At 35.7% G+C, this 15650-nt stretch overlaps 3 protein-coding genes across 4 annotated transcripts in view; 1 reads left to right on the top strand and 2 right to left on the bottom strand.

Moving 5' to 3' along the window:
* Nucleotides 1–15650, bottom strand: part of LOC142344573 (eukaryotic peptide chain release factor subunit 1-like) — a 271614-nt gene that overhangs the window by 143387 nt on the left and 112577 nt on the right. The window lies entirely within an intron of this gene.
* Nucleotides 1–15650, bottom strand: part of LOC142344571 (putative H/ACA ribonucleoprotein complex subunit 4) — a 556150-nt gene that overhangs the window by 427926 nt on the left and 112574 nt on the right. The window lies entirely within an intron of this gene.
* LOC142344569 (sodium/mannose cotransporter SLC5A10-like) overlaps nt 1–15650 on the top strand; it is a 262692-nt gene that overhangs the window by 239025 nt on the left and 8017 nt on the right. The window contains exons 1-9 of one of the 2 annotated variants that reach the window (XM_075396344.1): nt 872–987; nt 1890–1980; nt 2595–2771; nt 3108–3305; nt 6047–6199; nt 6455–6920; nt 10059–10171; nt 12701–12840; nt 15067–15235. In XM_075396344.1, the coding sequence (XP_075252459.1) occupies nt 1897–1980; nt 2595–2771; nt 3108–3305; nt 6047–6199; nt 6455–6920; nt 10059–10171; nt 12701–12840; nt 15067–15235 (1500 nt within the window). In that variant the 5' untranslated portion in view covers nt 872–987; nt 1890–1896. Of the gene's footprint in view, nt 1–871; nt 988–1889; nt 1981–2594; nt 2772–3107; nt 3306–6046; nt 6200–6454; nt 6921–10058; nt 10172–12700; nt 12841–15066; nt 15236–15650 lie in introns of those variants that run through there. The other variant, XM_075396343.1, reaches the window with a different exon arrangement.

The raw sequence follows: 15650 nt of genomic DNA, 5'->3' as shown, positions 1-15650 counted from the left end.
GCTTTTAATTGCTTGAATAATGTGATGGAGACTTCATTGAAAATCTCAAAGGACTAATGTAACACATTAGTCCTTTGAGAGATTTTCAATGAAGTTAATGACTTAGCGGAGATCTCAATTTTTCGGGGATGCCAAACGCGCTATTGCCTAAAATTGCTTAATTAACATCTTAAATTATTTGGAGGTAAAAATGTACATATAAAAGGCCTTTTCCTATCGGCAGGAAACCCTCATCTTGGGGTAAATAATTTTGGGTAAATAATTTATCATTTTCCATATTATTTTTATTCAGATATTTTAATCCCCACCTGTTAATATCCACTTTTAATCCCCACAGTTGGTTGAACTGAATCATTCTAGTTTGTTTTTATTTTTTAATTCCAACTAAATGGAATGATTTTGACAAGCGGTGATTTTTTATCGACTTATATTTGACCAATTTGCCATCTCGTCCGATTTTCGATGTCTAGACCAATTTTGACCGGTTTATTTTGACGAATTTTTGATGTCACCTAGTTCGACTTTTGATGTCTTGATGTTTTTGTTTGACCAGTTTTGATGTCATCTCGTTCGATTTATTTCACGCGGCAAATATCCTCAGCTCTACTGTAAAGGGGAGGGAGTTATTAGTTCAGATTTAGAACAATTTCTGCTGAGATACTGGATTAATTGAAGCACTTCTGTTTTGTAATATTGAGGTTCATTGTCGACCGTATGCGGGGTCGTGGACTTTTGATGGGGAGGAGAGAAAGAGGCGATGGTACGAGTCTTGTTTGCCTTGGGTTTTAAGAGCTCTGCAAACATACTAAAATTTGATAAAATCAAACATCTCTAGAGCTTAAATTATTTCACTTTCAATTCTCATCGAAAGCTCACTTGAACGACTTGCTCGTTTGTCAAGTTTTCTCATTACATCTCATTGAAATTGTTGCAATCGGTTCTGATCAAAAACAATTCGATTCTTTTCTCTAACTTTGCAGAACATTGGTATGTATGCTTAGCTGTTTTATTTTAAGAAACTAGCAAAAGTCAACAGTTGATTGTCTTGTAATAGATCTGCTGATAAAAGTTTTACACATTTATAACGTTTAATTCGCCGTATTTCGTGTTCATTTTAAAAAGTTAGCTGACTCAAATCAAAACTTCAATCTTTTGTTAGCTGCAATTTTGAGCTCCATCTCCTATGCTATTATTTGCAACTAGCAACATTTTGCATGTTTTAAAAGCTTTGAAGCAACTTTTAAGTCTATCTGATGTAAGAGAACTACAATTATATCGATTTTTTTAAAAAGAATATCAAGTTTTCAAAGTCTCTTTGACTTAAAAGTTTCTTCGATGCTTAAAGTACACAACGAAGAAATAATTTGCTGATTAAAAACACTGGCTTAGGAGATGGAGACTTTAGTTTCAGCTGAAAATTGATTGATGGTTTTGTTCGGCGAATTGTATCTTTTTAACGTAACACGAAGTATTGTGTTCTAATAAACGTTATAAATACAAAATTTGTACCCGCGGAGCTATTACAAGATAACCAACTGTTGATGATGTTTATTTTTCCCGTAATCTTTTGGAACATTCTACTCTTGCAGGTCCTCTAATTTTGAAAAGATTTTTGGAATCCACAATTGTAAATGATAGCTGAAGATAAGATAACATTGAACGGCTCTAGTGATCCATTAAGGGGGGAAAGTTTATATATCGTTGAAAAGCTTTATAAATTCATTAAAAGTAATTTGAACTATTGTACAGTTGGACTTCAAGAAAAAGTGAATTTCAAATAGCCGGTCTAAAGAGAAGCAATTATTTTGACGCCTTAAGCTCTGAGTTGCCGTTCTTTAACTAATATTTTGGAACAGGGCTTTGTTTTATGTCGAGTTGTTTTATTTCAGACGCGATATGGGCGAAGCTAAGCGACTGGATGTATGGGATCTGGTGGCAATCCTGGGATACTTTGGAGCCGTGATCATTGTCTCAATCGGGGTAAGCAGATTGGTTAGGTCATAACTTTCAAAGCGATGAGAGCTCATCAAAACTTCGTCCAAGAAATTTCAATTAAAGGATGAATTGCAAAATAAAGTTCACGGATTAATTAGCTGTACTGTTATAGTGGAAATTTGAAAAACAATTGAGCGACTTTGAATACGCAATTTATTCGATTTCGTGGGTATCTGAAATTTTCGGTATTCTGAATTCCTTCGTTTATTCTCTTAGTTTCATCTTTGTTTTAGACCAGCAGATTTCAAAGCCCGCAAAAACGTTGGTGATTGTACTAATTCGCGATTTTAGTTTATAATAACGTTGCAATGCAACGTATATTTTAACACTTAATAAATTGATTCTAGCAGTCAAATGCAATCTTTGAGCATAAGTTTACAGAACCATCGATCATAGTCAGATTAGCCTAAGGATTTAACTGTGGGAGATCAGCATTAGTCCGTTGACCCTTTCTCAAGTGTCTCATTTCAAGAAAAAGCAAAAAAATGACCAACAGACAAAAAAGTATTGTAATCAATCAATCAAATCAACGTATATTTTTTGTTCCGACCCACTTTTTTCCATTCAAAATACAGTTTATGATGTATATTGATTTACAGACCATGTTCCGGTCCAACCGTGGCACGAAAGAGGGATACTTCCTGGCTGGTAGGTTCATGACTTGGTTGCCAGTGGGCGCCTCTCTCTTCGCCAGCAACATTGGCAGTGAGCACTTCATCGGATTGGCTGGATCAGGTGCCCACAGTGGTATCGGTGTGGGAGCTTTTGAGCTCAATGTTAGTTCACAGCTCTTTTCACTCACTTCTCAATGAAATTCCTTCGTATTTGGATCTCGATTAATTGGATTACCGGAACAGGCGTACCAATCCAAAAAGGCATCTTCCTGTGCCTTAAAGCGATAAATCTTACCAAGTATTAGTTTTAACGTTCTTTTAGTACTCCAACTAAGTGATCGTTGTCTTAAAGCATGACCGACGCTTCAGCTATGAACAACGTTCCTTCAGCACAAGTGTTCCTGAATAACTAACGGTTTTGTACTAGTGATTTTGTACTAGTTTTTAAAAAAACCTAAATTGAATCAAACTGAGTTATTACAACTGGTTGAGTTTTAGGCGTGTCTTCTGCTGCAATTGTTGGGTTGGGTCTTTCTACCGGTGTACATAGCAAGCAAAGTGTGCACCTTGCCAGAGTATATGAACAAACGATTCGGAGGCACCCGGATCCAGGTCTACCTTGCCAGCCTCTCTCTCATCCTGTACATCTTCACCAAAATATCCGTCAACCTCTACTCAGGAGCTCTCTTTATTCATGTTAGTCAATTCAGGCTCGCCGAATAAATTGAAGCCCAGTGAAAAATTAGAATTCATTATCTTTCGAACCTTCATTCAGAAAGCATTTAAATACTATATAAAACACTCTTATGTATAAGGTAATTACACTGAACAAGGTTCTGTGGCCCTTTTCGACGGCTTTTGCGCTAGGTTTTAATAAATTTGCGTGATGTGCGTTACTTTTATACAGTTGAGCTCAATTTCACTCGTTTTGAGAATCTGACGCATTACTATGCTATTTAATATATGTATAGCCCAGTGGTAAATTTTAGGCCTTCACGCTGATTGAATTTTTAAGCAGGCTGCTTTCCCTGTACATTCGGACAGCTTTCCGGTTTTTTGGGCAGAGGTTTTCTGTTTTCTGGTAGCAGCTGCTTTGCTCGCTCTCACTTCAATTACTACAGCTCCACCTCAAGGCCATTTCAGAACCCTAAATTCGGTCCCGTGAGGAATAGAAAATTTTATTTGTCGCCACGAGTGCTATATTGGTGTCATTGTAGTTTTTAATTGCTCTCAAACGAAGTTTGTAGCAATTATATTAATCTGGCGGCCTTTTTTATGCGATTTTTTGCCTGACCGTTTTTTCGTCTGACCCATTTGATTTTTCGTCTGACCCATTTGACTGGGATAAACAGGTAGCACCCATAGGGCATTAAGTGCTCTTAGAGCCCTTTAGCTCAATAGTCTCCAAGTCTGCGACTCACAGAAACTGTTTTGGAGACTTATACTTATGGTGTGAAGGGCGGTTCTTAGAGATTGACCCCCCCCCCCCACATCAGCCCCCTCTCACTTCATCCCCTCCCACCAATCACCACCTCCTGCACATCGTTCAGGCCGTAAGGGCCCTGTGCAACCAAAAAAAACCCTCCCACCGTTGCCCCCTCCATGTTGCCTCACCCCTCCCCCCCTCCACACACACACACTGTTGCCCCCGGTGCCCCCCCTGCTGCGCTCACCTCACGCCCCTTCAATTATACTAAAGCTAGCCTCACTAAACGTAAATTTATGTTGCGGGAAGATCCGATAGGTGCAACAGTAATGCTACAGAAAATTGAACTCATTTTGAATGACCTCCAACAAAATAATTGATGTAAATGTAAAAACCGCAAAATTTAGTAATTTGGGCAGAATCGGAACCAGCATAAGAAACCTTAAACTTCAAGATCAACTATTAGAAATTATACGTTAATTCCTGAAATGATGTATAAAATACATTATGCAGGTGTAGTGTGTGTGATAAATAAATAATAAACAGAAATAATTTTTTAGTTGGGAACAGCAATAATTGAATAAATAGATAGGAAAACCACAGACCATGAACTAAATTTGAATTCACGCCAAATTAATTGGCCGAATTGAGTTTGGTCTGTGTCCTTCTTGACTTTTTCTAAAAAGTGAGCTTTGTATCTTTTATGGCAGTACTACAAGATTTTGACAATTTTTCATTCGCCGTTGCAATTTCGTTATATCTAATACCCCTATTGATCAGACCGTGTTCAAGGTATTTAGATCTAGCAACTAATTTTTTCGTCAAATTGTGAAAATAAAAAGCTTGCATTGGCAGAGGGTTTCCAGTTATTTTTATGCTTGCTGGCTATATTTGAATGTCGTGCGTATTTTGCAACCCCATTTTGTATTAACAATCGAACAGGTATGTTGTTGGTGAGTTTAAGGTTGTGAAATGAATCATACTTTCTATGATTGTAGCAAGTTTTCAAAGCCCAATTGAATTGTTTTTCGAGTGTTGATATATTCTGAGGTATTGAGCACAAAAGTGCTGGGATTTGCGATTGACTAATAAGAGAATTTATCAGTGTTCCTTTGAAGTTTTCTGGAACGCAGTTTTGTACTCTGAATGATTTTATGCCTTGTGCTACGTAAAACGTTTTTTTTCCTCGGATTGAAAGTTGAGTCTTTGTCAATTGTAACACCAAAATATTCTACTTCTGTTTTTCCATAATCTGTTGTCCGTCGATTGTAATTGACAGATCTTTAGATTCCGTGGAACCAAAAACAATGAAATCCAGGTTAGAAATGATTAGAAGAGTAATCAACTTCAGCTCAGCTTCCTAACCGTCTATGGGACCCCCGCTAAGAAAACAGTTTGAATAACAAAACTTCAAAGGGGCCTAAATGTGAACAATTGATAACCTAATATCAACCGTTTTATTGTAAAAGTTTTTTAAACCTGACTCTAAATACATTCTTAGCATAACTTGCTTAGTATACCTCAAATTTTTAATTGTGAACTCTCTTATACTTTTTTCTAGTTGCAGAACAGCCACTGCCAATAGGACTTTGACTTCATATCTAATTTGATATGCTATTTTTTTCTCTTGGTTCTACACTAGATTTTGCAAAAATTTTCAATAAACGTAGTATCTTTTCTACATAAGAGCAACCACAAGGATATTAACCGAATGTTTTATATCGCAATCAGAAAAAATATGTTCGTTGTAGCTTTGGGAACCATATAAACAATTGTTATTACGGGATAATATTTGATAAAATGAAGCGGTTTTCACTGGGGTAGTGAAATCAGCATTCAATGTACTGCAAGTGAAAACTTTGTAACCTGATGTATACGCCCTAAGATCTTTTAAGTGGTTGTTTTTATGCGTACCAATTTTGGCCTAAAAGTACAGTCTGGCATGCACTTGCTCCTATTTCTAAAGCCTTATCTTAAATCTTGATAAAAAAAAATGTGTGCTTGTTTGTAGGTTGCTGCAGGGTGGAATATTTGGGTATCAATTCTGCCCCTTCTAGTGGTCACAACCTTCATCACGGTCACAGGTGGTCTAGCTGCAGTCATTTACACAGACACTCTTCAGTGCTTTCTCATGGTAGCTGGCGGATCCATCGTTATGGCCAAGGTAGGATATGTCTATCAAACCGCCATTACCACAATGTTTGAACAGTTCTTTTTTTGGCAACAAAATTTCCTCTTTCTGTAATTCTTTCATAATGTTTGCATGTGAAAACCGATGACACTGATCATTTTTCGATTAAGAATATGAACATAGAACGAATGGTCTAATATCACAAAATTGTTTTGCTATTACTCTAAGCTAAGAGCAGCTCATTTCATTTATTTCAAGTTGAGAAAATTTTGACTTTTGGATTTTTAGGCATTCTACGAAATCGGGGGCCTTGATGGGCTATACGATAGCTATTTCACATCTTACTCGGCAACAGCTTTAAAAAGTTTGCAAAACGGAACCCATTTGTGTAACGAGCCTTCCGACCAGGCTTTCACAATGCTGCGTGGTCTGGACGATCCCGACATGCCCTGGCTAGGGTTCCTGCTTGGCCAGACTCCGGCTTCTATTTGGTACTGGTGCGCTGACCAGATGATGGTTCAGCGGGCTCTCGCGAGTAGAAGTCTCTCGCATGCGCAGGGTGCCACTCTATTTGCTGGGGTGATTAAATTGTCGCCTCTTTTTATGTTGGTGATTCCTGGAATGATCAGTCGGTCGCTATATCCGAATGAAGTGGGATGTGCAACAGAGGCAGAGTGCATGGCAGCTTGTGGCAGTCCTGTCTCTTGTTCGAACATTGCATATCCTAAACTTGTGATGGAACTGATGCCATCTGGTTAGTTGTACTGATGTGAATTTCGCGTTAAATGTGGTGAACGCAAAGTAAGCCGACTTACATGCAAGCAAATAGTTATATTGTAGACGTGTACTCTTTCAGAATTAATGCATTGTAAACCGTTAACATCGTGAAGCAAATTCATTACGTATATTCAATTTATAATGTATTCCGACGCACTAAAGAAAGATAAGTTTTTTTTATAAGGCATCAAGTGGTTGCGAGCCCGGCGGACTCCTATCCATGGCCATGCCTCTCATGCGCTATGGAATGCAAACCGGAAACCGTGGGCCGGTTACCTCAGCGAAGTTTTGATCATTCATTATGCAAAATCTGTTTTCCATTTTTTAGTTTTTGAAATTCGGGTCTCCTATGCTATTTTTGGTGAGCTTCTGTTTGTTTAATAGCCGCCCTCATCTTCTCAGCCGGCTATTATAGCGCTCCTATTTTTTTTACAATTCAAAGAATTTGAATTGTATTGGGGCGCTGTCTTTTTATTACGACTCGAAGAGGAGTATTGGAGAAGTCCTTTTTTTTTTAATCAATTTTATTGGAGTGAATTTTGAAGCGGGAAATGAAACGCGTGAAAAAATTTCGAGTGATTTAGTTGCTGAACAAAAGTGAACAGCGGAGCGAAACGAGAGTGGTTTTTTGTTCATACCGCTGTTTTTGAGAGAGCGAGAAATTGATGTGTGAAAAAATTTTCTCTGAGCGAGCGAAATTTTTTTGTTCACGTGCGGCTTTTAAAAGCAGTTTTTTGAAACTTTTCTTGTTTTTGAGGTTTGATTATGATTTTGTATTGGATTTGGGCTCGTTCTGATAGGAATGAAAGGTTTCAAGTAGTTAATTTGAGTTTTATGCAAATTTGGAGGTTTTTGATCAGTTTTGCTGATTTTTCGACGAAATTTATTGTATTTCGGCCTTTTGTTTTGTTTTACTGCTTTAAGTGCAATTCGCATAGAAGCTCGTTACTCAAGGAATATCAGGGATACAAGTTGATTACATATTTGCTGGTATAAAACATTTTTTTCTGAAGAAAAATGACAGAAAAATTGAAAATTTTTCAACCATTTTTTGAAATTTTTTTGCTTTTTCGTTTTTTTTTCAATCGTAGACATTTTCTTAGCTTGTTATGACTTGTCCATTATTTCGCGATCACTTCATTGCTCTCTTTGATCAAAATAATTTTATTTGGCTTTTTTCTTGTAAAATTTAAAAAACACCTTACTTTTTCTCGTTTTTTTTTTTGTTCAATTTGGTTTTAAATGTCCTTTCTATTCTTTTTCAACCTTTGATATCATTTGGGGAGTTTTATAGTGGAAGTCAGCTGTTTTAGTTCTTTTGGATGTTTTCTCATTTTGATTGATATTAGTTTCGAGTTGTTTTTGTTAAAGAAATTCGAGTAAATCAGAGCAAATTTTGGCCAATTTTTGTCTTTTTTCTTAAGTTTTTTTCCCTACTTCTTCCAATTTAATGTTTTTTGTTGGCAACTTTTTCTCAATAAGGAGCATTTTGTAGGTGTCGATACTATGAATTTGCACTTGAGGGCTTAGCAGGAGGGCAGTTTTCATTTAAACAAATTATACAAAATTCTAATTCGTTTAAGATTTAATAGTCTTTTTTAGTTTGTTGTTTAACATTTCTCTGCAAGTACTAGGTGGGCGATTGATCTAGCCAAATATATAACTAATTGATTTCTATTAAATATGGATGGGAAACTGCATGTTATCTTTTTGTAGAGAATTTTATTTGGACTTTCAGAGAATAATTTTTTTTGATTTTCTCCTTTGTCAAGTTTCCAGTTCTCCAGTCTTTTCTTTGTGAATTGGTTACGCTATCTGTCGATTGGTGATTGGTAATATGCTGTTGATGCATCTGATTAGTGAGAATTTTTACTTTGTCAGATTCAGATTTTTACTTCGAGTCGTTTCCGGAATTCTTCCGGCTATGTTTTTTTTTTTTTTTTAAGATCTCTTCACACATTTTCATGATTTTTGAAGTCAAATTGGAGTAGTGATTTTGGTCACGCCGAAACAGGAAATGGAGCGAAAAAGCGAGTGGTTTTGCGGCGTGAATTTTTTCGCTCTAATTTTAAAGTAGAGTGAGAAAACGGTGTTTGAACAAAAATTCGCTTTCTCGGTAGTGGTTTTTTGTTCACATGCGGCAATTTCACTCAGATTTTTACTGTTTTTTCAATTTTTTGGATCGGATTTTTTTCTAACTGGTTTTTCCAATCCATTCACAGCCCATTCTAGGACTAGTTTTTTGTTTGAATTAAATTTTCATTTCTCGCTAGGAGTTTTTTTGTTCACATGCGGCATTTTGATATTGATTTTCTGTTTTTTTCTTATTTTTTGTTCTGATGTTTTTAAAATGGTTTTCTGAATTCACTCATAGTCCATTCTAGGTTTAGTTTTTCTGTTTAGTCAATGAAAATTCTTTGAATTGTACGTCAGGACTTGTCCTGCTATGTTTTTTTTTACTTCGTCGAATAAAAAAATGTTTCGCTTTACCTCATTTTGCCGCCTTTTCAACATTTTGCGTGAAATCTTTTTGACTTCTCTAGGCTAGTTTCTCTCTTCTCTCATTCTGCTAAAAGTGAATTTGAACATCAGTTGCTCAGCAAAGCAATTCAAAATGAACAGAGTCAGTATAAAAAATTGAAGTCAGAAATAGAAACGGTTTAAACCCATAAAGCCCAATTTTAGATGCCCGCTATTTGAACGTCGTTCCTATAAGTATTAGTTACTTCTCTCTAATGCTTATTGTTATTGATAGTAGCCCCTGTAGCCTCTCTCTAAGAAACAGAAGTATGTTGAACTACGAAATGCCATCAAAATAAATCGGACTTAAAAAAATGTTTTTGTACAAAAATCTTTTTTTTTCAATATCTTCTGTTATTTCAATCCCAATCATGCTTATTGGAATCAACGGCGGCTATTTTCCGGCAATCTGCCGGGTATGTTTTTTTTCAAATAATAGTTTTGTGTTGATTTTTCTAGATTATTTTCTAATAAGTTTTTTGAGTTATCCCTGGAATTTTTCCTGGTTTGCCTAGAAAATTAGTAAATTTTGTAGCGTTTTATCTGGAGCCAGTTATAACCCGGATTGGGTGACTGACTAGTGCGTTAATTTTAGGTTTACGTGGAGCCATGTTGGCTGTGATGCTTGCCGCTCTTATGTCCGATCTGACCTCCATATTCAACAGTGCCTCCACATTATTCACCATCGACATTTACGGCAAAATAAAGGTAATGATATACAACTAAAGGCGCCCTGACAAAATTTGAGCTTCATTTAACTTCGATTTGAATCATTTAATCTTCTTCGGAACTTCATTTTACCTAAATTGGTTACAAACTTCCTTAATTGATGTTTTCATTCCTTTATTTTCGTATATAATGTGACGGATTCTCTGAACTTTTTAATAGCTCTTGAACGAAGTTCATAGCAATTATTGTAAACATGTTGGTCTTTTAATACAAATTTTTCGCTTAACCATTTTGAGCTTTTCTTCTAGAACATTCTTTGACTTCTCAAGTAATTTTTTCACGCTTTCGCTCTTAATTTTTTGAGTGATCTATGTGCTCACTAAATCTTGTTGCTAATATAAAATTGATTGCAGCAAAGCAAAAATAAGGGACTGATAGGCGAGGGGGAGTGCAACTGGTTATGGAGCGGGAGGCCAATGGTTCGAATCCCGGCGGGGTCGAATGTTTTTCCACCCGCCTGTCGTTCGAGTGCAATTCTTCCGACATTAGTCGGTTTATGTTTAGGCTGTGCAAACTACCATCTTTTCACCTGGATCTTTTCAACAATTGCCCCCTTTTGTAAATGAGGGGGCTATTCTTGAATAGAATTTAAGCAAGCGATTTATTAACCAATCAGAGACAGCTAATAACTTTCCACGCATGTGCATAATGTGTTCAACTGAATGGAATAAAATAAAATGGTTTGCTATGGCAATTAGCCGAATTGGAATACAAATGGAAAAGAATTTCAGACTGGCGCTGCTTCGCCACAATAACTTGACCCACGATTTCCAGATTACATCACACTGAGGCATGGCCCTGAACAATTCGGCTTTCCTGGTCCGCAATTCCGCTTAAACTGATGTTTGGCTATCTGAACTCTAGGGCAAGTAATATTGTGATGAACTATGGCACAGAAGAGGAGCGATCTTCTACTAGGCACTAAAGGCGCGCAATTGTTGAAAAGATCCCTTGTTTGTTCAATATGACAGGAAGTTATTTACAGTCGTGAAATCGTTGAAAAATTAAAGTTTTTGAACTAAGATGTTAACCAAGAATGGCGCTCATTTTAACTTTGAAAAGCAGATTGGACAGTGGTGTCAAAGGCTCCGATACTGTTTCTGTATTATTTTCTTAAACTCTAAATACCGATATGCGACGTAATGATAGAAGAAAAAGGAAATGAATGATGACATCAAGGAAAAATGCTTGCTTGAAAATTGTTGAAATAGTGAATGCTCTGCTCGCTATTCTCAACCCATTTCCGCTAATGAAAACAATATGGGAGCGAAAACAAAAATCAGGATAGAAACAGGAAGCAATTTTTTTTAAAAAAAATTGATAACATCGAATCAGATGTATAATCAGAGGCAGCATAATTTTATTGAGCTGTTATTCTCAATATTAAAACTATTGTTTAGTTCTGACCTGCTGAGGCCGTACAGATTTTGAAAATGATAATTGCAAATGAAGAAATTGTGTGAAGACAAATTGTCACTCACTCACTAGAAATGCCGATAAAAGGTGAATCTGGTTGTTTTTGCTCATGATTAACAGACCTGGAGATTTTTAAAAATTTTTATGGAACTTTTTCAGTTGTCTTTAACAAAAGAATAAAGAACTATTATTACAGGTAAGGGTTCTCTTGCAAACTTATTTGCGCAATTCATCAGAGTAATTGAATAATTGATACTAGAAAAGAATAGTTATTCATAAAATTCGGGTGCTTTTTATTTTGAAACAATGCAAAATTTTGACTCAAAAATTGCAGCAAATAATTTTTAGCCTCTGTCGTTTTTACAGTCACAATGAATATTCTAAATCTTGTGTCATTCGAAATGCTAAAAATCATTTTTAAGATTGTTTTTTACCGCTTTTACATCCATAAGTTTTCAACTTAGGAGCATTGATTTCTTTTTAGCTTACATGCCCTTCTTTTTTTATAATTAACGAAAGAAGCTAGTGAACGTTTTGGGGCTATTTCATTTCCAAGTACACTTCAAGCGGTTTGAATGAAAATGGTGTAGATCATGTTCTGTTTTGTTTTGGTTGTTTCATTAAAAATTTTCAGGTAACATTCAAACGTGTGTTGATTGTCTCAACAAATCGAGATTTTGATGTTTTAAAGTCGGGACTTTTAAGGATAAGATACTTATTATGTTTGTGATGTAGAGATAGCTGTATAAAACCTGACTTTGACAAACACATTTTATAGCAAAGAGTCTTTCTGGCAAAGAATAACGAAAAATAATTAAAAGGAAGTCAATGTGTGCGGTGGTAGGACTATTTAACTACATAAATGTTAACTAGATGAAAACCATTTATAGATTATTAAATTTTTTCATCAAACTTATAATTGAGCTTCCTCAATTTTGTTTGATTCAATAACGGTAGCTGTTGCTTTGTCCTCTTGTAAACAAATTTTTGTTTTTATAAGTGTGAATAAACTTGTGTTTCCGCATTGATTGTTATGTGTACCAAGGAAATGCACGGAAATAGTGCTAATATGATTGTACAACTTGACTTCAGGCTGCCATACGCAACAGAAGTAAGTGTGGGACCAATACGTATATTGACAGTGAGTCTGCATCTCCCAGTGGATCCAGACAACTGACATCCAAAGTCCATTCCTCTGTCTTGTCCAACTTCGAAATGATGGTGGTTGGAAAGTAAGAAGTTTTGAATGGACTATTAATAGCCGCCGTCAGTCTAGCAACGGCTTTTATCTAGGCGCTCTCCTTTTTTGGTGCCCTGTGTTCTTTAAGATGTTTTCACACCTATTTTCATGACTTCGAGCTTTCAAAACGGGATAAACATACATCAAGTTTTATTAGAGGCCCGTAGCCGCATTTAGTAGTTCTTCAAGTGCTTAAAGTGGTGAAGCTACTGGGAAGGCCGTAATTCAAGGCTAAAAGGTCATTTTTAGGAGTTTTTGAGTCCAAAATGTTGCAATTTTCGCGGTTTTTTTTTGTTTGTTGCAGCATAATTCTGAGCAGTCTAAAATTGAGGTTTGTAAAAGTTGATAAAGGTCTTTTGCAAGACATAGTTACCTTTTATGACCATTTTAAGAGCTATATGTTTCGCACTCCAAACATAAACATGCAAATTTATACTAATTTGTACTATTTTTTGAAAGTTTTTGTCATTGCTTGAGTATTTTCAGCCCTAGATGTCAAGGAACCTCCTCTAGTGTCTTAAGATAGATTAATGCATAGTTTCTAGTGGTAAGGGAACTGTTTTAACATTCTAAGATAAATAATATTAGCGATTAATTCAATTTTTTAAAAAATATATGTTATTTAAATTTTTTTCTACACTATCAGAAATTTTAGCAATTTTTTGATAAAGTTTGCAGTTTTTTTTCAATCATTTCGAAAATTTTTGTCATAACGTTTCTCCAGGCTCAAGGGCCAATGAATTTCCTCTGGAGTTTGATAATAGATTACTTCATTGTTTCTAGTGGAAATGAACTAGATTTCAACATTTTAATGTCACGAAGTTTGGCAATTTTTTGATAAAATTGGCTGTTTTTTCAAGTTTTGCTAAAATTTTTTCTCGTTTCTCATCAGCCGCCGGTCAACTTCCTTTCGGTTTGATATTATGTTACTGCAAGTTTGCTAGGGGTAAAGAAATGGTTTTCAATTTTTTAAGATCACGAATTTTTGCAAGATTTAGTTAAAATTTGCAATTGTTTATAAATTTTTTGATACTTTTGTCAATTTTTGAGTTTGAAGATCTTTACTGGCCAACAAAACTTTTTAATTCCTGCAGAGCTTCAGAAACAAAAAATAATTTTAAATATTTCTGCGAAGTTTAGAAACTTTTTTAATAGTTCACGCTTCATTTTTTTAAGCATTTGTCATTTTTCTCAAGTTTATCTACCTTTAGTGCCCAATAAATCTCTTTCAAGGTCTGTGCTTGAGTTAATGATTATATTGATTTGTGTCCTTTCCGGTATTCAGGATAAAAACTTCAAGAGTTTTAGCAATGAATTATTTTTTGTTAGATTATTTTAGTAGTAGAAGTAGTAGTAGTAGTAATAAAAGACTTGAATTACCTTTAACAGGATGTACAGTAAAACAAATAATACTATAATCAGGTGCTGTACACTTTTTTTAAAAAAGCTACATTTAACTGTAAAAATAAAGAGTTAAGCTATACAAAAGTTACATCTGTCAAAGTGACTGTCAAAAGAGACGAGATAAACTGATAAAGCCCGGTCATTAAGTCATTGAGAATTAGGTTATCAAAGTCAAAAGATCAAAATCAAAAGAGACGAGATAAACTGATAAAGCCCGGTCATTAAGTCATTGAGAATTAGGTTATCAAAGTTCTTCAGGGTGTTTGCTAGCTGACATTGGCATTAATTTTTTAGTTTTCAGTTAAGAAGATGAATTAATTATAGTTTTAGAATCCGACTGAAACTGCACGCCAAATTAGAACACTTTTTGTCACTGAAAAAAAATTGGTCAATTTATCTCTTCTTTTTTTCTTTTTCTGTTTCAATCCCGATGTGCATCAAGCGCGTCAACGGCGGCTATTTTCCGGCAATCTGACGGCTATGTTTTTTAGAATTATTAAATTTTAAATTATAAGAAGCTTTATTGTAAAATATGTCTGTCAACGTAAAGTAGTCAGACATGCAAAAATTTAACATCGAATTAGGGTTTCCGTTTCAAATTAAAACTAAAATGATTTTCTGGCAGCTTTCTGCCATAGTGGGCTGGGATACTAGTTGAATGCCGTCTTTTTACTGCTGGATGGGATTGGCTGTGCAGTATATTTTTAATCTGAGAGATCATTGCGACCTAGTCAAGGCTCTGAGAAAATAAATTTTGATTCTAAAAAGCTGCTCTGCTGAATGATTGTTACCCAAATGTTGCATGTTTTTGCAGAGTGTTTGTGCTATTCATGGTGGTGGTTAGTGTTGCTTGGGTGCCTATGATCCAGAATATGCAAGGTGGCCAACTGTACATATATATCCAGAGCATGGCTGCCGATCTTTCTCCTCCTGTGGCGGCTGTCTATTTGGTCGCCATATTCTGGAAGAGAGCCAACGAACAGGTAACTAATGGCTTCCATTTGTTGATTCCAACGTATCTGAATATTCGTTGACGGTGGAAAATATAAACGGTTGGAAGGGCATCTAAACGAAATCATGATGAAGAGCAAGTTCCACTTAGCCGGTAATTACTCGTCATAGAGAGTTTCTGAGCACCTTGTAAGTTGCCCTCTGAAAAAAATGATTCCATTGGGACACTAAAATTAACGTTTATTATAGCTGCGAAGCTGCAAGCTGAGCGTAGCTATATTGCGGTGCTCTTGGTTTTTTACAATTCAAAGAATTTGAATTGTATTGGTGCGCTGTGTTTTTTTTTTTAAGATGTGTTCACACATTTTTCAATGACTTTGATCGTTCAAAACGGGATAAACAGGTAAAGCCCAGCGGGCATTAAGTTTCATTAGAGGCCCAAAGTGG

Source organism: Convolutriloba macropyga, chromosome 8 (assembly GCF_964194025.1).
Source record: "Convolutriloba macropyga chromosome 8, txConMacr16.3, whole genome shotgun sequence".
Taxonomy (NCBI): domain Eukaryota; kingdom Metazoa; phylum Xenacoelomorpha; order Acoela; family Convolutidae; genus Convolutriloba; species Convolutriloba macropyga.
This window is presented reverse-complemented; position numbering and strand designations above follow the sequence as displayed.